The sequence below is a fragment of the Gadus macrocephalus genome, chromosome 19 (assembly GCF_031168955.1).
Source record: "Gadus macrocephalus chromosome 19, ASM3116895v1".
NCBI lineage: Eukaryota > Metazoa > Chordata > Actinopteri > Gadiformes > Gadidae > Gadus > Gadus macrocephalus.
In genome coordinates, this window is record NC_082400.1 from 7,800,937 (window position 1) to 7,820,890 (window position 19,954).

The 19,954-nt window shown below is 41.6% G+C and overlaps 4 protein-coding genes across 6 annotated transcripts in view; 3 read left to right on the forward strand and 1 right to left on the reverse strand.

Moving 5' to 3' along the window:
* Positions 1-439: 439 nt before the first annotated feature.
* bxdc2 (brix domain containing 2) lies at positions 440-3,715 on the forward strand. Its single transcript, XM_060038225.1, has 10 exons — positions 440-668; positions 805-916; positions 1,059-1,102; positions 1,191-1,261; positions 1,352-1,401; positions 1,519-1,592; positions 2,243-2,293; positions 2,403-2,504; positions 2,710-2,838; positions 3,180-3,715. The coding sequence occupies exons 1-10, from the start codon at positions 528-530 to the stop codon at positions 3,420-3,422; spliced, it is 1,017 nt and encodes a 338-aa protein (XP_059894208.1). The 5' UTR covers positions 440-527; the 3' UTR covers positions 3,423-3,715.
* Positions 3,572-6,652, reverse strand: rad1 (RAD1 homolog (S. pombe)). 2 transcript variants are annotated; one of them, XM_060038237.1, is made up of 7 exons: positions 6,522-6,652; positions 6,018-6,219; positions 5,806-5,914; positions 5,408-5,565; positions 5,221-5,321; positions 4,776-4,874; positions 3,572-4,626 (listed from the first exon to the last, which is right to left on the reverse strand). In XM_060038237.1, exons 2-7 carry the CDS (start codon positions 6,210-6,212, stop codon positions 4,449-4,451), a joined length of 840 nt encoding a protein of 279 aa, XP_059894220.1. In that variant the 5' UTR covers positions 6,213-6,219; positions 6,522-6,652; the 3' UTR covers positions 3,572-4,448. The 2 variants fall into 2 exon arrangements, with proteins under 2 accessions (XP_059894220.1, XP_059894221.1); XM_060038238.1 differs by having other exon boundaries at positions 4,485-4,626; positions 4,727-4,874.
* On the forward strand, positions 6,620-10,054 carry LOC132447454 (UPF0729 protein C18orf32 homolog). 2 transcript variants are annotated; one of them, XM_060038248.1, is made up of 3 exons: positions 6,620-6,752; positions 8,822-9,038; positions 9,651-10,054. In XM_060038248.1, exons 1-3 carry the CDS (start codon positions 6,673-6,675, stop codon positions 9,714-9,716), a joined length of 363 nt encoding a protein of 120 aa, XP_059894231.1. In that variant the 5' UTR covers positions 6,620-6,672; the 3' UTR covers positions 9,717-10,054. The 2 variants fall into 2 exon arrangements, with proteins under 2 accessions (XP_059894231.1, XP_059894232.1); XM_060038249.1 differs by having other exon boundaries at positions 6,700-6,839.
* A 1,104-nt stretch (positions 10,055-11,158) lies between these two features.
* dym (dymeclin) overlaps positions 11,159-19,954 on the forward strand; it is a 9,108-nt gene continuing 312 nt past the window's right edge. The window contains exons 1-8 of the mRNA XM_060039077.1: positions 11,159-11,387; positions 14,388-14,634; positions 15,290-15,342; positions 15,634-15,727; positions 16,575-16,711; positions 17,340-17,412; positions 19,484-19,609; positions 19,839-19,948. Of these exons, the coding sequence (XP_059895060.1) occupies positions 14,495-14,634; positions 15,290-15,342; positions 15,634-15,727; positions 16,575-16,711; positions 17,340-17,412; positions 19,484-19,609; positions 19,839-19,948 (733 nt within the window). The 5' untranslated portion in view covers positions 11,159-11,387; positions 14,388-14,494. The remainder of the gene's footprint in view (positions 11,388-14,387; positions 14,635-15,289; positions 15,343-15,633; positions 15,728-16,574; positions 16,712-17,339; positions 17,413-19,483; positions 19,610-19,838; positions 19,949-19,954) is intronic.

Consider the following 19,954-nt stretch of genomic DNA (forward strand, 5'->3'; position numbering starts at 1 on the left):
AATAAAATAAGCTATAAGCTAAGCTATAAAAATGGTTACTGACATGTCATAATGTTTTATTATTTAAATGTTTTGGTCTAATAAGTTCAATAACGCAAAGAATCCTGAAGTATTTGTATAAATAACGTTAAAAAAACCTTTTCTAAGCTATAAAAATGGTTACTAACGTGTCGAAATATTTTTTTATTTCTTTGTTATGTTCATTCAAGCGATAAATACGTTTATTTGTCTATAGAAAATAATCGGAGGTAACTTCTTGTTCTCCGGGGCTGCAGCTGGATACCTGCCTCCATGTGGACTGAGTGCCCGCCCCCTCCATGTAGGCTGGGCTCCGTCTGCGGGCTGCAGTCACAGTCAGGGGCTTCTCCCTGCTCCTGGCACACAGTGAAGCGTGATACCCCTCCTGTTCACTAGGAGGCGTTCTTTTTTTCTTGTTCTTCTTCTTCTTTTTAGTATCTTATCCACATTATTCACGTGCGTTTTTCCTGCGCTAGCACTAGCCCGTGTTGTCGCTCACATTTGCAAACATGCCAACCAAGAGAAAACGTCGAGGAAATGGCCCGGCGGAGAAAAAGGCGAAACAGGCCAGATTAATGTTGGAAGAGGGCCTCGATGCTATAGATTCAACGGCACAACAGGAGATCATGGTCCCAGCACCAGTTTCTATGGTAAGTTGGCTTGATTTGACCAAGTGTTGGCTGAGTCACAAGCCTATGCAGTTAGATTAGAATAAACCCAATACAAATGATAAAAAAAAATGGTGGATTTCGGCTTGACCGTAAACTGTTTCACTTTCTTCATTAGGGTAAATGGAAAAACAAAGAAAGAGTCCTAATTTTCTCTTCAAGAGGCGTCAACTTCCGAACGAGGCATCTGATGAACGATTTAAGGACCATGATGCCTCACTCCAAAGCAGGTTGGTGTCCTGTATGCGTTTGGCCTCTAGACACTTTGAAAATGCAATATTGTCACAGTACATTCATTATCATCTAATTTGTAGATTACATAGTTTGGATAAGCATCAGCCACTTAACTGATTATGTATGCGTTCTCTTCAGATACAAAAATGGACAGAAAGGACAAACTCTTCGTCATAAATGAGGTGGGTCTGCTTGACTTGACTCCTTGGTATTTTAAAGAGCAGATGTCATGATTTTAGTCATCCAACTGTTTGCTAAATGTTCCCACAGGTGTGTGAAATAAAAAACTGCAACAAATGTCTCTATTTTGAGGCAAAGAAGAAACAGGATCTTTACATGTGGTAAGTTTTTCCCATTTGCTTTTATTATGCTCTTAATTGTCTACATGGTTGTGTTGGATTGACTAAAATACACATTCTTCTTCATCACAGGATGTCAAACAGCCCCCATGGACCATCCGTAAAGTTTCTTGTACAAAATAGTGAGTATTCATATTGTATATTACATGCTTGTCAATGCGTCTGAAGCCTCATTTCAAAGTAAAGGTTACACCATTGAAGGATTTGAATTCCTGTTTACCGTATCATCTGTTACACAGTACACACACTGGCTGAACTGAAAATGACGGGAAACTGCCTCAAAGGGTCCAGGCCACTGCTGTCCTTCGATCCTGTAAGTACAATGTTTGCTTAAAGCTTACTTGGTTCTATATTTGAATCCATCTACTAGGTTACTTACATTTAGGGCATTTAGCTGACGCTTTTATCCAAAGCAATTTGAAATGTGTCCCTTTTTTTAGAAGAAAGTGAAACAACAATATGTCGCTGTTGGTACACAAGTGCCAAGCACTTATTGTTGGTTAATCCATCCCCCGTATACAACAAAGATAACTAGGATTAGATGCTAAACAATGCCAAGTACTATTTATTTATTTTGTGCCAGGACCGACAACATGCAAGTGCGTAAGAGAGGTGTTTTTAGGAGAGTAAGGAGGAAAAGGGGCAGTTGGGGTAAGGGAAGAGGCTGCAGATTCCACCGCAGTCATTTTGCAGATGTTTTCATCAGAAAATATTTCATTAACGTCATTAAGCAGCAAAGGATGGGAATGTGACTCAGTTAGTTATGCAAACATTAGGAAGGAATCCAGGACCCATCAGTTGGGAATCAAAACTCCTGACCTGAGTTAATATTTATGGTCAGGCTAGATATTGACATATGTACTCATGTCCTTGTTGCATTAGATTCAGTCAGTCATTCTTGTGAGTAACTTTTTTGGAATGCTATGCTGACTAATGAATGGTATATTTCCTTTTTATTCACAGAAATTCGACAAGGAACCTCACCTTGCTTTACTGAAGGAGTTGTTCACCCAGGTAGGTTTACTACTATGTCATTTGTCAGTTGAGATCTCTATTACCTGCAGTAAATCTGGATATGGGATATGGAATAAACTATAATAAATAACTATGTTTTCTGTTTTAGACATTTGCCACACCACACTATCACCCCAAAAGTCAACCGTTTGTGGACCATGTCTTCACATTCAGCATCGCAGACAACCGGATCTGGTTCAGAAACTACCAGGTGAGACTACATCGCTCTATTTAGAAATAAGAATAATCATGCATAACATCAATACTTCCATTGCAACAATTCATTAAAACATTTTATTTTAGTTAAAGTGTTGATGGGTACTGTAGTGAAGAGGGTGTTTGGCTCTGAGCAGAAAGGGGTTGAGTTCGATCCCCAATGTCAAAGGCCTCACTCATCCCGTTGCTCTGTGCTCTAGATTATTGAAGAGGACGGATCTCTGGTGGAGATTGGGCCTCGCTTCGTGCTCAACATCATCAAGATCTTCCAGGGGAGCTTCGGGGGTCCAACCCTCTTTGAGAATCCCCACTTCCAGTCTCCCAACATGGTAGGGATCTCAGATAGTGACAAGCACCTTGGAATACCCATTTTGGAAAATGTACAACAAATAATTTACATTGTTGGAAACGTGACAATGTCAGTGTTTTTCAATGTTGAATCATGTACATTTTGTAAAACTTCAGGACAAAGTCATGTTGTAAACTTAACATCAGCTCATGCATTGCGTACATCATTACAACGTGGTGTCAAGCTACAACAAACATCCATGTCTTTGTAATCCTGACATCCCGATGGAAAGCTGTAAACAGTCGCTGGCTCTGTGACGTTGCGCTGGGAGTCGGCAAACGATTTGCTCAACGTGCGCCCGTTCTTCCACCCCCCCTACAGCACCGGCGGGAGCTGCGACAGGCCAGCACGGCCAAGCTGCGCGAGAAGCAGATGCTGAAGGAGATCCAGAAGATGAAGCGGTTCGAGAACAAGGAGGTGGCCACCAAGGACGTGACGGAGGACGTGTTCGCCACGCCGGGGCAGGAGAAGCCCGTCCACATCCAGGAGGTGGAGCCGGGCCAGGAACCCCATAAGAGGAAGCCCAAGCCCTTCAAGAGGAGACGCATGCAGATGAGGAGCTAGGAACAGGCGGTGTGTCCCGCTGGATGGGCGGGCGTGACAGAGCAGGGTTTGAACTGTAAAAGATTCAGAAGTATTGTCGTGTTGCAATTTTTATTGCTGTTTCAGTGCGATTAAGAGGATTTTGTTATCCCAACTGGGGACTTCAAATGTGTTTTTATTTGGTTCTTGTATGTACACCAACTGTATGTAATCCAACTTCCGAAACGTCTGCAAGGACAAAGCCGGTATAAAACAGATTTTATTTTATCTGGAACCTTTTTCTGTAATAAATCCTACATTTTACAAATTCCAAATGTTTTGAAACACCTTCATTCTGTTGGAATTGTTTTGGGTTTAATATATATAGACCAGGGAAAAACAAGATGCTTTGGTAAGTGGAAATGGGTGCCCCTGTAAATTCTAATTTTAAGGTATTTTCACCTTGAGAGAAATAGTAGATAAGTTGTATGTGACTGCTGGTATTTGTCCAATACTACCACCTTGTGTGTCACTAGACCAGAGGGAATTTAAAAAGCTTGTATGGCTAATTACACTTAAGCTAGTTGTAAATTATGGGTCCTTTTTAATACATAAGTCAGTGTATAGAAAAATTCTTGTCTAGTACAAATATGAAATAAGAAATTACTCAAACTAAAGATCTTAGTTTTATTAGTAAAATGTTTAATTGACTGCAATACTGAAATGTTTGAACATAGCTTCCTAATTGTTCAACGGTCTCATGTTACATATGAACAGGCATATTTACATGTACCGTGTATATATGCGCAGAACACAAACTCAGTGAAAAAAGCATTCACTCAGCCGATATACCAACATTTGTGAACATGGGTTAAGTTGACAGTGGGAACATTATTGTGCACCGCACTGGCCCAGAGGCCAGACTCTCATGACATGGGTCGTAGAATAAATCTAGGGCCTTCATTACCACTCTGTAACCTGTGCCTCATTGGTAAACTTCCTGTAGTGCTTTACTCAAACTATCTTCTGTTTTGAAAGTGACTGCTGGTGGCCTATATCCCTTTTCCATCAGTCATCCCCCACTTCTTCATCTGGACAGCAGTAGTACTCCACAAAGCATATCTGTCCGTCGTTGTTCCTGACCAGGTACTGCAGGGACAGGAAGCCCCTGCTGTCCGTCCTCACTGAGACCTTGCAGGACAAGGCCAGGGCCTTGGTGGACGACTTCAGCAGGGACATCTTATACCTGTGCGTCCGTCGACAAAGGGGATAGTGTATTAGATAGTTTCTTAGTTGTACAGTGACAGGAAACGGAGTGAGCTGTAAGGTGATAGGAATAACTTTACATTTGGTGATGAAGACGTCCACGTATTCTGGGAATATAACTCAGTTAACCTGTTAATCTGTGTCTTGGTGCACTGGAAGAGCTCCATCATGTCAGAGTCTTTGGGATAGTCATAGTGGGCATTTCCCGAGTTCCCAAATGTGGACAACCTGGAGAAAAAAAGGACATAATTGGAACAAAGAGTTGAATTGAGGTTTAATAATGTACAAATATTTTTCCTTAGTTTCTTAATACTAATGTTGTTTTCTCTTTCATTTCCCAATTTAGAATAGCTGACCAGACGTAAGTTCACATCTCTTCTATATAAAATAAATTGTTTATTAATCAGTCAAAAATGTCTCGTTGATTTGGTTATCATGCTCTTGCAAAGGTACTTATCAATCTAAAGAAAAATAGACATACTAGACATATCATCACTCTGGTGGTTTGCAATTGCAACACATGTTTAAGGACTGAACTGTGGGATATGGAATAAAAAAAGTAGACAATGCCGACCTGAAGTAAGGTTGGTTGGGGGACATGGTGATCTGTAGCACCTCACTGGTCATGTCCAGCTCAGAGAAGGCCTCCTTTAGGCTCTCAGACTGGAGGATAACCTTGCATAGGAGGGAAAATAAACAAACAGATATAAAATTACATTTGAGTGAGTGAACCCCCTACGTACAAAATTATAAAGGTCTACCTTGTTTGTGACATTGCTGCTGCAGAAGTCAAAATCAATGGGCTCCTCGGGTTCCTGTGTGTTGATCTTACAGACGGTCACCACCCCACCTTCTTCCAGGAACAAGGTGAGCGGGTAGCCATAGCCCATGTAACACATCCGCAGGGCTGTGTTAACTCCTGTCCACGATGTGGGGAAATGGAATGGAATTTAAAAGGAAAGAGACAAACTATTACTAGAGAGTAGCTATTGAGAGTTTACCTGTTTTCAAATGCATTCAGTACAGCAATAACTAATCATTTTTTCGAGCAAAATCACAGTCCATTAACCATTAATACATATCCAGATTCTTATTACTTAATATTCTGGATAAAATGTACTTTTAACCAGATAGAATCAGCATGCTTAGTGTAATATACCTGGCACAGTGCTCCCTCCAAAGATTGTGAGGCAATCCAACAGAACAGTCAGATTGACCTGGAACCCAACAGAGTCTTCCTTAATGGTAAACTCTTGAAAGATATCAGCCTGGAAAAAGAAACCTAATTAGTTATTTTTGCTTAAAGGCAATACATAAACAATAACTGTAAGCTAACAGTGTTACATTTAATTCTGATTAAATGAAACAAACCTGGATGAAGGCATTGGCTTGTAGACATTTAGAGTCTTCCACGGTGACCTTAAGACCGTTAGGAGTAGCACTGAAGATGGCATGGTCTTTGAAGGTGATCGCTTTCAATATGTTGGAGATGTTACGAGCATTATCCAAACTAGCCACCAGAATGTATTGGGCATCATCCGTTTGGGACTGCGTTGACAGGGGCATTAGGACACTGAAATAAACAGAAGCAACTGTGACTATTGACTTCTAAAAACGGAATGACATCAATCAAAGGACATTCATTCCCAGAATGTGACATTTGGTCCACGGTCGTTTTATAACCCATAGGCCGATCAACATATCAACATGTTGTTGATGTACTTAGAAGAATCCACGCCACCTTTTATGTTTGTATGCTAGTAAGTAAGTGAACCAACTGAGTTAAGCTTCACCGTAACATAACACCAATTTAATATTTTTAAAATAGTAGCCGATAGAGGTCAATGTATTTGTCTGTCTAATCGTAAAGCTTACTTGATACTTGCTGTGGCGTTGGTATTTTGAAGAAACGCGCCTTGAGTGTTTTCACTCAACTTCCGTGTTTGTTTTTTAGGTCAGGAAGTCCTAGTTCGCGCATGCGTCAATTTATTCTAGAAACACTGTCGCAGCATCCGATGCTACATTCATGATCCGAGGCGGAGACGACGATTTGTCTAATTTAAACTGTGGGACAGTGCTTAACATTGGCGCTTGGCTCTCGAAAAGGTGAGAAGCCTAGCTAAGAACTCGTCCCGTATGGACATTCATGAATATAACACCGCTGATCACGCTCAGCGATGGTCTTCACTCGAGGTAACTGTTAGCTCTTTGGGTTAGCCTCGCAGCCTGCTAGTTCAATGAACTTGTCGACAAGACCCTGCTAGGTCGTGACATCAAACGGGAATGCGTCTATAGATATACAAGCGATACATTGTATTGCGTTAATGTGTTTGGACGTTGTCTGTTAAGCCATAAACTGGTGGAACTTTTTCAGGTGATGCTTTCACCCAACACATGCGCAGACATGGCTTCGCGACAGGTTATCTATCATAATGAGCCCACTCGGATCCTCTGTGACGAACCATAACAATTTAAAAACACTTGACATTTTATTGTTTTTATTATTATTTTTCAAGGTGATGTATATATGCACATCACTAACGCATGCCTCACATGGTGAAGCATATGTGATCTATCTATGTGTAAACCCCATGGCTAGAGGGATGGTAAACGCCCCATCCAGACAGAAGGAAACATACAGCATAGGAAACATGCTCCTTCTAGGATGGCGTGCAATAGGCGATGTGACATACTATTCACATTTAATCAAGTCTAAAGCCTTACATATAACCCATCCATGTCTAAGGAAAGACTTTTTTGATAAAGTGAAAGAGGGGGTTGGTGGGGGCATAATTGTGTTTCTGTTTGAATAAACACAGTCCTAAACTGATCCACATAAGGACACGTTTTGTGAGCATCTTAGTCATGGTACAGTTAAAGAAGGCTGGCCTGTGCCCTATTTCAAGCAGCTGGATTTCTAATTTACCCGGATATTTTAATTCTGAATTCAAGGAATGGCTGAATTTTTAATTTTAGATCCCAAGCGTAGACTGTACTCAATTCAGTTATCATGATGACTCATGCTGTGAGTCTAACCTGGAGCAATCCTGGTACACAACAGGTTAGGTCAGAGATAACTCCGCCCAAGGCTGTAATTAAAAATATTTGCATTGTCTAATTGCTGTAGTTAATGGCAGCTAACAACTTTTACATGGTTATATCCACAATTACTGTACTCTTATAATTGTTCCTCCTTATTAGTATTTGACCATAACAATTTAAAGCTAGGGTATGCAATTTGAAGAAACCAGTCAGATTGAGACAGATTTGGAAAGTATCCAGCCTTTGGATGGTGAAATAGTGCAAATTAACTTACTTGGGTGAGTTGCATCTGAGGGTGACCTGAATAAGGGTGGGAATTCCTTTCAAAATCCAGTTTTACCCTGGCTGGTTTATGCAATTTGCCTCCCCTACCTTTACATTTTTAACATATCCTGTGACACAGTATTTTGGCCGTTCTGTAGAAAACAGGCAGGCCGGGTAGGACAGGTTTCTTCTGATGTAAGAGCAGGACAACATTGGTGATCTGTCAGATTAAATGTTTGCAATGTTGCAGTTGAAAAGGCCCCTCACTCAAATTAACAGTTAACTTTGAAAATACTACTATACACTCAAAATGGAAATGTTGAGTGTTTGTTGCCAAATTTATATAATTGCCACTACTTTATGACCCTTAAAAGTGTAAATGAACCGCCTTTGTTTGCTTGAATTTGAACGTTGATATAACTAAAATATGTGTTTTTGGCTGAGAGTTCCAAGTAGTGTTATAATAACAAGCAAAGTTGTATATGTAGTGTGCCCCACACAGTTGTGTTATAGGTGTAAGAGAAGCTCCATTCTCGGACATGGACATCAACATCAACCACTGCCAAGACATAGCTCCATACATCCACACATACCTCATATGCCTTCAGGGAAAAGGCACGTTGACGCCACAAAAAGAATGCACCTTGAGTACGGGGCAGAGTAGAATATCAAAAACTGGCTGGTGGAGAGAGGCTTAAACTGTATTTGCAGCAGTTTTTTCAAAATCTGTTGTAGTAACAGTTACCAAATGCATTGCATCGATAACTATGTTGTAGATAAGACATATTACCACGTTGTTACCTGTGTTTGATAGTTAATTGATATAATCCCCACTCCATCTGCCCGCCTTAACTCTCCCTCATTTACAGGGTTTTCTACGACTGGATCCCAACCTTCATCAAAGCCATGGTGTGTATCCCCTGCATTGTGATCCCCGTCCTCTTGTGGGTCTACAAGAGGTTCATCGAGCCCATCATCTACCCCTTCATAGCCCCGTTCATAAACAAGTTCTGGACCAAGAAGGCGGTACAGGAGCCGGCCCTAGACAATGCCAAGAATGCAGACATGAGCAATGGAACCAGCACGGTAAATCCAGATCCTGATGGAAATCGACAGCGTCATGAGCTTTTGGTTATTGATACTTATGGTTATTGGTGGTTATTAGCACTGCAGAATGTGGCACACAACTGTAGATTCAGATCTGCGTCTCATGCTTGTTTTTTGTAAAGGTACCTTGAAAGGCATTCTTTTAGTTGAGTTGTTCAGTAGCTTGTTGATAACGTTCAAGCTGCCAGTTTGACCTGTTGTTTACTGTTGTTGACTGACTGACTCATGTATTTATCTACGGTTTCGGATGTTTTCCTAAATTGTATAATCCACAGTTCCTAAAATTTGGCAGAGAAACTACAGGTTAATCTTTAGCCTTGCATTTGCTACCTTCTTTATCTTGTTTTTGTATATACACACGCTTATTTATATGCATCTAAAAAAAAATTATGCACGTTATTTATGGTTATTTTGCTATATTGCCCAATAATTATACATTTGTGTTTCAACACAAATATTTAAGGCAATACAAACTATAGATTAATTGTATTCTCTATATTGAGTAGAGCAACGGAAACAATTCCCCCTGGAATAATGAAGCGACCTGTCTGGTAGACATTTTTACTAATGTTGGTTTTTCATGTTTTTCAGCCTCAGAGTAATGGTGAAGCCACAGCCAACGGGACCACTACAGTAGCAGACAAGAAGACGGATTGACAGCTGCATGATGTTAAATATATGTACTTTTTTTGTAAATAACTAATTCCCAATGCAGAAGATTTATTAACTTATTAAAGCAACCTTCATTGTCATAGATCCGGTAGTCATATTTGAAAAATAATTGTGTGTCTTATTGTAATTATTTTAACTCTTCTCTTGATGTTAATACATTTTTAGATAGGCCTATGATTGTTCCTAAATTCATGAAGTGATATTTAAGTCATTTTTCATTCCATAAACCGTCAGGTCATTTTTGCAAATCAGCTTCCGATTTGTGTCAACAAATAAAACGGCTTTCTATGAAAATTATCCAAATAAAGTTTCTTTATGCATAAGTTGCTCTCAATGCCTTCACTTTTTCGACTGTATAATTGCTGTATAATTAATATTTTGTATATTAAATAAAATTATCTTTGATCCTTCATAGATAGATAACTTTTATTGTCATTGCACATGTTACAGAGCAACGAAATTACAAGTCACATTCCGTCCAAGAAACATAAAAGAAAGGAGACAGGACGGAGAGACTGTCAGGCGCTTGTTTGATAAGAAACATGCTGCCCTCTTTAGAAAAGGAAAAATAAAAAGCTAAACAAGAGGGTGACGAGGGAAAAAAAAATTCAATACCCCAAACTATGCTCCTTTAAGGGGGGCACAGTGTAGGGATTAGCAAAAAGGGCATCTGTGCATAACAACCAGGGGAGAGGAGAGATATAAGCCTTCCAAGGCCGAAGTAGGGGAGCCGAATAAAGATAACGATTGCTTTGGGTCAGGTCGACTCTGCAATTTTTCGCCAACCTTAAAGGCACCCAGTGCAACTTTATGTAAACATTCAATGAAAAATAAACATTCAATTTCTAGTCTTTTTTACACGTAGTAAGTTTCAATAACTCCATACCATTACATATCGACATTCAAGGAGCAAAGATGAGACGTCGTTGTGTGGTGAGAAGCCATTTTTCCATTGACTGGAAGCCTGCTTTATTTATTTTAGGTTACAAAAAATAAAGAAAATGGCGGCATTGTTGTCGTTATTGATTTTCTATCAGTTCTCACCACACAACGACGTCTCATCTTTGCTGCTTGAATGTCGGTATGTAATGGTATGGAGTTATTGAAACTTACTACGTGTAAAAAAGACTAGAAATTGAATGTTTATTTTTAAGCCTCGAAAGTTGCACTGGGTGCCTTTAAAGTCTCTCTGACACTCTCTGTAGTGATCACTTGATATCGTTTTTACTCAAACGATGGTAACAGCAGAATTAGATGAATTGTTGGAGATTAATTGTTACAAGATAAAGTTAGGACGGTTTAAAAATGTGTACAATCATTTAAAAGTCGCTTTAAGTGGGAATGTGGTAGAAATTATTAGATAATTGCCACAGAATGTGTTCCGATCTACTGCTATATTTCTATCAGCGACGTCACTGACGTAAAGCCCTGCGTGATCATGACGCAAGGGGTGGCGACGTGGAAATATGGTGGAGAGGAGTAACCAAAGCAAAGTTAGCTGCCTCATATTGCCCAGAATTGATTATCATTCTTCAATATTTATAGGTGAATAGCATATCGATCGGACATTGATCGCCGCCCGCAGGCTTGTGATACGTAGAGGGACTGAAGAAAGCTAAGGCTGCCACGACAACACCAAGAAGAAACATATGACAGGTAAACTGAGCTGTCAGCTGATCGCAATGAAACGCCGTACTTGGTGCTGAACACCAATATTAGACCACTAAAGTTAACCTGATTGACTTTAGTGGCACATTGGCTGCATCACTTGAAACTGCGGTCTATGACTGAAGCCTCTTTTACTGAGCGCATGGATGTTTTGAACGCACCACTGGCTGAGGACACGCTCCCAGTGCGCATTTGTATTGGAAACATCATCAATAGCTCGCAAATGTATGCTTATTTATGAACGACTTGATTTAATACGTGATCCACGTGACGAGGCGCAGGGTTTTCAATGGTAAACGGTAACTAAATTAACAGTATTGATGGTTTGGAGGGGAAACAAGACAGCTTGGCTATAAAACGAACATGGCTATTTGCTGTGTGCATACCAAAGTGTAGTATTTAGTCTGTATGAAGTCCTCATTGGAATGGGTGTGACTCCACTTCAGTGTGCTATTCTATCACCCGTCTTTGCTGATCTATATGCAAAAGGCGTGGCGTTGTGGTGTTTAAGCAGGTTTACATCCTGCTTGCTATCTCAAACCTCTCCCATGAATGAAGCCTCTCTTTTGTTGTGAAGGTCCACTGAGCAGTACATACGTCTCAATCATCCAACAAGGGCTCCAGCAAGCCCCTTCCACATACCTTGATGGACATTCTGATGCACCCCCGGTCATAGCAGAAGCAATCACTTAACGATCAATATCTGCTCAGTAGGTATTGACCCGTTAAGAGACCTGGCATCACGATGACACAGTAGGGCAAAAACTGACAGTTTACTTGGAAAACATTTGACATGACAGCAAAGCTGCTTTCAATTGTATTTTAATAATACAGCTTATACTGATAGTGCCATACTTCAATATTGGTGTGGTTTTAAATGTTGCTTAATGAACATTTAACAAAGACTGTTATACCGTGTTAACATTATGATGGTCTGCGTTTAAAAAACATGCTTAAATAATTGTGCATATAACACAATATGCACAATTAAAGTTAAAAACCTCTTCTATCATGTAATCATACAAAAATACAGAATTCAAATTATTCAATTCCAGTAATGTCAGTAAGCCTTTTCGCTTTCATACCAAAGCAGGGCACTGTGGTTTGTGAGGCTGAACAGAGAAAATACAGAGAAAAATAGGAAAACCTTGGTGTATTAGTACAGTATTATTACTACCAGTATACAGTGTATTACGAAGTAAGTGCTGTAAACACCCCGTATACGTTGTGCAGTACAGGACCATCCAATGTGTACTGTTCAGGAGGCCTCCTTTGGGCAAGAGGCACACAGTTCTCCAAAATCCATGTCCCTCCTTGTACTGTAGGTAGACTGGATGAAGCTCCTGATATGTGGTCATTTTATCTTGACTGGAGTTCGGGAGATTCAGAGCTCCGTATGTTGTTGAAAATGTTAGCATTCTGAAAATGCTTGCAGTAAGTGAGTTAATCCGAGTTGGCGATTTACGGGTTTAATTTGTTTTTTTTCATCCAAGGTTAGACTGTGCATTAATTGAATAAATAACTTCTAAATTGGAAATGGGCATTCAGAATGTGGTATTTTTTACCTGGCAAAGGGTCAAATCTGACTGATTTGGCTGGTGGCAGGTGTTCATCTTGAACCTTGGATGACCTTTCAGGGTTTCAAATCTTAGGGCAAACATTGGTGTTGCTCATAACACTAATTATGGTTCTGATATTTTTATGCACCAGGATCCGGATAGCGTCTTGACTTATCTTCACTAGTCTACTATTCATGCCCGGATCGATAAAACGAGGACTAATGATTAGTGTCATGAGTGACACTGGTGTTGGTCCTACAATGACACCTCGGTGAAAAGGGTATATTCCCCAGCATTCTTAATGGTGGGGAAAGTGGCATCGACATGCTAATAATGTCGGCTGGCTCTTGTAAGTGTAACAGAGGTAGCAGGGAATGTTATGGCCAGTGTACATTAGAGAATAGAGAGACCCAATTCTTCTTCTCAGCCCATTCTGTTAAATATAGGCGACCACGACCCACTTCTGATCCAGATGCATTCTGGTGTGTGTGTGTGTGTGTGTGTGTGTGTGTGTGTGTGTGTGTGTGTGTGTGTGTGTGTGTGTGTGTGTGTGTGTGTGTGTGTGTGTGTGTGTGTGTGTGTGTGTGTGTGTGTGTGTGTGCGTGCAATAGGGCAGGAGGCTGTAAGGTTTTTATGGTCTATAAAATATTTACTGTACTTATGCCGCCATTAGGTGAGATAGGCAGGCCTCATGCATGAACCAAACCAAGATGTATTATCCTTTTTTTCCGGTCATCATGGGGATGGGGTTTCACCGAAACACTAATTTAAGTGTTGAGTAATCGTACTGCATTGATTCGATTTGTAACGGTACACGGCCCTCTTCAAATGACCAAGCAACCAAATCAAAGACGTAAGCAGAAGAGGTCAGCCCAGGTAACAAGCTAATGCTTCTTCTATACATAGAACTACATTAAGCAACATGGCTTGCTTCCTGAACAGCAGGACATAGATTTGAGTCTAACAGGTTGGAGGAAAAGTACAACTTGCTTCGCGTTGGTATTGTGATATTGTTCACAGACAAAAAGAAAAAGCACTTTAACTGTTGTTTAGACGTAGATGTCTTTCTTTCTAAGTCCATTTCCTTCGTGCAAAGTGCTTTTCCTATGCAGGACAATTGCGCCTGACTGAATACAAACCTATGCCGTGGGCTTAACCGTGCGTTTCAAATCATTTACTGAATCATTTACTATTCAGCAGACATTTTTATCTGAAGCGACTGACTCAGGTCAGATACAGGTCATGAAGGAGCAGGTAGGGGTAAGAACATCTTCCTCAGGGGTGCCTCTTTGAGGCTCGACCCCAGAACCTTTGGCTGCCTGGTAGTCAAACACCATCACCATGAGACTGTCCTCTAATGGATGGTTTGATGTTCTTTTGTGTTCTTCTTTCGTACTTATCTGAGCAATATGTTTCGTTGTACTTGTAGATTCAGTTCATCACTATCTGATGAGGCAGTGAGGCGAGGTTCTTGCTGCTGAGAGACACTCGGGGGGGGGGTCGTCTCAGGGGGAGGGGAGAGAGACAGACGGAGAGATGGGAGCCAACACCAGCCAGGTCAGTGACCTGTCTGAGAACCCCAGCCTCAGGACTCTGGTGGGCACCGAGTCCGTGTCGCAGAACGAGCCCTTCTGGAACCAGCTCATCTCCTTCACCTTCATCAGTCCCGCAAACAGGTAAACAGGTATTTTGAAAATCCAATCCAAAAATCCAATCCAAAAACAACTGTTAGAGTAACAACATTTATATGGACCGTTTTCTTTGCAATGACGAAAAAGGTTAGAGATGGTAACTTTGGCACAGTTTGATCAACTATTTTCTTTGGAACTTTTAGTTTGCAATAACTGTCCAAATGCAAAATTTGATGGCAAAATAGTTGTGGATAAATCATGTTGGCTAGAAATGGATATTGTAACATTTCTTTAAACATTGTTCTCACTACTTCTTCTGGGTGTGAGCTGTCTCCAGTATAATTTACAGTAACCAGAGTGGATATGTTAAATATTAATCCAACTAACCATTAGATTCGGCTCTTCTTACTTCCGTTTACTGTGTAGCCAATGCCATCCATGTGTGTTACCTCACATCATGGTCGCAACACTCACCTGATCGGCTCATGATCCGACAGACTTTTATGTTAGATTGTTTGTCAAGTTGGAATGGTTGAACGAGTTCACTGAAGCTGTTCAATGATTGACATGCTATACTGTATTAGAGGATGTCTCCTGGGGCTGCTGGGAATGTAAGCGCATGAAGACACACATCAACATAACCCTCTCTCGCCCTCTCTCGCCCTCTCTCTCTCTCGCTCTCTCGCGCTCTTGTTCGCAGTGGAGACTCAAAGATACTAGAAGAGGCAGTCATCCCTCTGGCAAAGACCCTCAGTACGTGAATTTGTATTTAATTAATTTCCTTATTTGGTAGCTCTGTAGTATTATGCATCAGTGAGTACATTTTTTAAAGGTTTTGTTTTTATATGTTATAGTTTTAGTTGTTGTAAGTATTGCATTTAGTAGGGCTTATAACACACAATGATGCTATTCAATAACGCACAGAACTTAATATAATTCACCAGTGTATTTCATTTGAGGGTGTATTTGTGCTGCTATTACAACCAGCCAGCTTTGGTTGTGACTCTGTGAAACTGACCCCTGTTCTGCTTCTTTTTCTTCCAGTTGAAAATAACCCCAGGACGGGGAACTTTGGCACGTTAATAAAAGTTTTCCTCAGTAGAACCAAAGAGTTGAAGATCTCCACAGAATGCCAAGAGTGAGTATGAATATACTTAGGACTTGGAGTGATAAGTTGCGTAACTCCTTACTTTGTCTGGTTCCCACACAGGTCAGAAGTTATATGCGTACATTTGTAATATATCTGGCCATAATTGTTTATTCCAAAACGGTTTGGGACCTTCAAGCAGATTGAGGTTTATGCCTGTCCAAAGATTTTCACAATACTGCAAGTGCATCCATTCTCAGCATGGACGGGCTAAACAGGACTCGGTTGTGTTTAACATGACCGTAAACATGTACTCTACCGCCTCATTAGAAGGTGAAGACAGTTATCAGTTATCAACAATATCAATGATCTCAAACCATGGACTAAAAATTTAAAAAATTAACATTGCCGTTTTCAAAAGCTTGAGCGTTTTCAAGATTTATCTTGGAAACGTAGAAGAGATTCTCTGTCTCTGCGGCCCTCATCCCATCTTTGCCTTGGTAGTTTAGCGCCCCCTGTTTGTTGTTTGGGTAATTGACAGGCTAGTGAAGTTGAATAGAATAATTTAAACGGGGAACATTAATCAGCCTCTTTGAAGATAAATGTGTTGTATTGTTGTGTTAAGCACCAATGTACACAGTGATCATTACTGTTGTATTGAAACAGTGTTCTGACTTTAATGAACATTTCTCATATATTCTGTAGCGTTAATGTGTTATTTTAATATAATATTTGCGTGGTTTAAGCTGTCTATTTTGATCAAGCGGTGCTCAAAAATGTCTAGTTTCAAACTGAAGTTAGAAGGGTCCCCTCATTTAGAATTTATATTATATAACTGCACACAAAAAAAGTGTTAAATGAATGTGTCTCTTTGTTTGTTTGTTGTTTTCCTCTGCAGTCAGTTGTTCATTTGGCAGGCCCACAATGCACTGTTCATGATCCGCTGTCTGCTCAAAGTGTTCATCCGAGAGATGAGCGAGGAGGAACTGCACCAGCAGTTCTCCTACCAGGAGAGGGCGACAAACTCCACAGGAGGTAAGCGCTGTCAAAATCCATGCGAAAGTGGTCGAAATAATCCGAAAATGACTTATATTATTATCGATGCCATACAAATGTACTTGCTTTCATTGTTCATATATAGATGTTTGATTAAATGCTGTTAATGGAGGTCCACTGTCTAGTTTATTTCATGTCAAATGTGCATACCAAGATTATGCTAATTCCTGGATAAAACATAATTGATTCAACATGAATTGATTAATTGATTTAACAACTCGAACAACTTGAAACAATGTTAAAATAGTTAATAATTATTATTAATATCCTCCAATATCACTGTGAGAATGATGCATCCATCACACTCAAATAGGAAATGACTGTGGTGTCATTGTCTTCATACATCTTGTAGATGAATAGATCAATGCTATGATTATTCATAGCATTGATCGATTGTAATAGGACTCTATGAAGGATCATTCGTAAAAAAAATAAGGATGGCCAATGGCCATTTGTTCCATTCCTATTAAGAGACAGTGAGAATTGATGGTGGGTCTAGCTAACATGAGTGTCCTGGATATGACTAATGATGAACAATATTCTTCTCTGTACCCCCCCCCCCCCCCACATCCACTCTTCTTCTTCTTCTCCTCCTCCTCCTCTGTAGAAGGAGGCGGTGAAGACCTACTTGAGGAGCTGATGTCCAACCTAGTGCACCTCATCGTTGAAGTTCCCCTGCTGTGAGTGTGCTCCTCTCCTGTCTCCTCTCCTCTCCCCTCTCCTTCCTCCTCTCCTCTTCTCCTGTCTCCTCTCCTCTCCCCTCTCCTTCCTCCTCTCCTCTTCTCCTGTCTCCTCTCCTCTCCCCTCTCCTTTCTCCCCTCCTCTTCACCCCTCCCCTCTCGGTCTCCTCTTCTTCCTTTGGTCTCTCTAGCTCTCCTCTCCTCCCCTGTTCCCCCTCTCCTTTCCTTGTCTTCCTCCGCCTCACCTCTTCCTCCTCTCCTCTCTGTGTCTCTCCTCTTCCTCTCTTCTCCCTCCCAAACGTTCTGTTTCTGTTCTCATCTCAACTCCTCTCCTCTCCTCTCCTCTCCTCACCTCTTCTCTCCTCACCTCTTCTCACCTCCCCTCATCTCTTCCCCTCTTGTATATTTCTCCTCACCTGGCCACTCCTCTGCTCTCCATCTCTAGTGTTCTCATGTAGGTCCTCAGTGCCCGACGTGTGTGTGTGTGTGTGTGTGTGTGTGTGTGTGTGTGTGTGTGTGTGTGTGTGTGTGTGTGTGTGTGTGTGTGTGTGTGTGTGTGTGTGTGTGTGTGTGTGTGTGTGTGTGTGTTTATCTTGAGGCCTGCTTGGCGTGAGTGTTGTGTTTTGGTTCAGAGTGCTCAGGGAAAGGGCTTGTTTTTTGTCTGAGTGCATGCACTGCACGCGTGTGTGTGTGTGTTGGTGTATGTGTGTGCACTTGACTATAGTACCACTGTGGCTAGCCAGGCAATCAATGAAAGACAGAGAGCAGACAGAAGGAGAGAGGGAGAGGGAGAAAACCAAGGGGGGGGGGGGGCGCAGACAAGGGGTGTGTGTGTGTGTGTGTGTGTGTGTGTGTGTGTGTGTGTGTGTGTGTGTGTGTGTGTGTGTGTGTGTGTGTGTGTGTGTGTGTGTGTGTGTGTGTGTGTGTGTGTGTGTGTGTGTGTGTGTATAAATAGATGAAGCTCATCTCCATCTCTCAGTGCCAGGGCTCCTCACAGACCCGTGGTGGGCTGTTGCACACTGAGGACAGGCCAAGCACCAAGAGATAAAACAAAAGGATGTTAAACTGTTTCCATAAAAACATCTTCATCTTCTCTCCCTTTGTCTGACACCCACCCATTTGTCCTCCTCCTACTCCTTGTCATTCTCAATGTCCCCTGCTGCTTTCCTGTCACAGTGCTGTGCATGTCTCTCTCTCTCTGTCTGCCAGTGTGTACGGAAAGTGTTTTTCTCTCTTGTCTGTTTATTTTCTGTTCCTTTCTGTTTCTCTCTGTCTCCGTCTCTCTCTCCAACTCTCTCTCCCACACACACACACACACACACACACACACACACACACACACACACACACACACACACACACACACACACACACACACACACACACACACACACACACACACACACACACACACGATCTCTCTCTGGTCCCACTCCTCCTCTAGCACTCTTATCTCTGTGGTATCAGACCCCGGCTGTTATCTAAGTGCAGACAACACCAGACAGTCTTTGTTGATGGGAAATGTGGGATTAGACGTATTTTTTGGAGTACCATATATTGTTGTCAAGGGTAACCTCTCTGTGTAGTTGCAGAAGGTTTGAGTAAATAGAGAGCCTATATTCCTCACTACCCCACCACACGACTTGCAAGGCTGTCTAAATCCCCATCGATTCATCAACGTAACGTGAAATGTACATTTCAAAAGAAACCATTGACCGAAACGTTTTGAAAGAGGTAACAATATATAATCTTCAACAATCCCTTCGTAGCAACCTACCACATGTGGCATTTGTCATAATTTGATCAACCTAATGTCGAGGATTTCCGTTTCGTTCTCTTTGGCGACACCTTTGGCCATAAGTGGTCATTCTCCCCAGAGATACAAACAGTGTCACCAACGAAACCCAGTTTGTTGAATTCATAATACTGCAGATGGCTTTCAACACTGGGCCAGAGGCTCAATCCCCATTGTGTTACCTTATATATGGATACAAAATTTGAAGGGAAAGAGATTCCCACTTTAACTAAAGTTATTCTGCTGTGTGGGTTTGTGTGTTTTATGTGTGTGTAGGGACATCACCTACAGCATCCTGTTTGAGGCGGTGACCACGCTGCTAGTCCTTTTCTCCTACCAGCTCTTCCAGAAGGACATCCTTCGGGACGGTATCATCTACCAGCACATCATGAAGGGCCGATGGTGAGGGGACCACACACACACACACACACACACACACACACACACACACCACACACACACACACACACACACACACACACACACACACACACACACACACACACACACACACAGGGCCAACACCCAAAGCAGCGCACACACACACACGCAGACAAAACAGGCGCACACACACACACACAGATTCCGATGGTTCCTTGTCTCTTCACGGTACCGTCTCCTCTCTCTCTAGTCTGTCCCTGACCAGCCGGCTGGTGAAGACGCTGCTCTACAACTTCATCAGGCAGGAGAAGTGTCCGCCGCCCGCCACGCACATCTTCCAGCCCCACGGAGAGGAGGGAGGCATGC

What these genes read in the sequence shown, in the direction of transcription:
- rad1 (XM_060038237.1), bottom strand. Translation starts at nt 6,212, where the DNA reads ATGCCCCTGTCAACGCAGTCCCAAACGGATGATGCCCAATACATTCTG. An exon ending in AAGCCAATGCCTTCATCCAG is followed by an intron (nt 5,915 to 6,017) that starts GTTTGTTTCATT and finishes TTCTTTTTCCAG; the next exon opens with GCTGATATCTTTCAAGAGTT. An exon ending in GCAGCAATGTCACAAACAAG is followed by an intron (nt 5,322 to 5,407) that starts GTAGACCTTTAT and finishes CTCCTATGCAAG; the next exon opens with GTTATCCTCCAGTCTGAGAG.
- LOC132447454 (XM_060038248.1), top strand. Translation starts at nt 6,673, where the DNA reads ATGATCCGAGGCGGAGACGACGATTTGTCTAATTTAAACTGTGGGACA. An exon ending in GGCGCTTGGCTCTCGAAAAG is followed by an intron (nt 6,753 to 8,821) that starts GTGAGAAGCCTA and finishes CCTCATTTACAG; the next exon opens with GGTTTTCTACGACTGGATCC. An exon ending in TGAGCAATGGAACCAGCACG is followed by an intron (nt 9,039 to 9,650) that starts GTAAATCCAGAT and finishes CATGTTTTTCAG; the next exon opens with CCTCAGAGTAATGGTGAAGC.
- bxdc2 (XM_060038225.1), top strand. Translation starts at nt 528, where the DNA reads ATGCCAACCAAGAGAAAACGTCGAGGAAATGGCCCGGCGGAGAAAAAG. An exon ending in GATGCCTCACTCCAAAGCAG is followed by an intron (nt 917 to 1,058) that starts GTTGGTGTCCTG and finishes CGTTCTCTTCAG; the next exon opens with ATACAAAAATGGACAGAAAG. An exon ending in AACTCTTCGTCATAAATGAG is followed by an intron (nt 1,103 to 1,190) that starts GTGGGTCTGCTT and finishes ATGTTCCCACAG; the next exon opens with GTGTGTGAAATAAAAAACTG.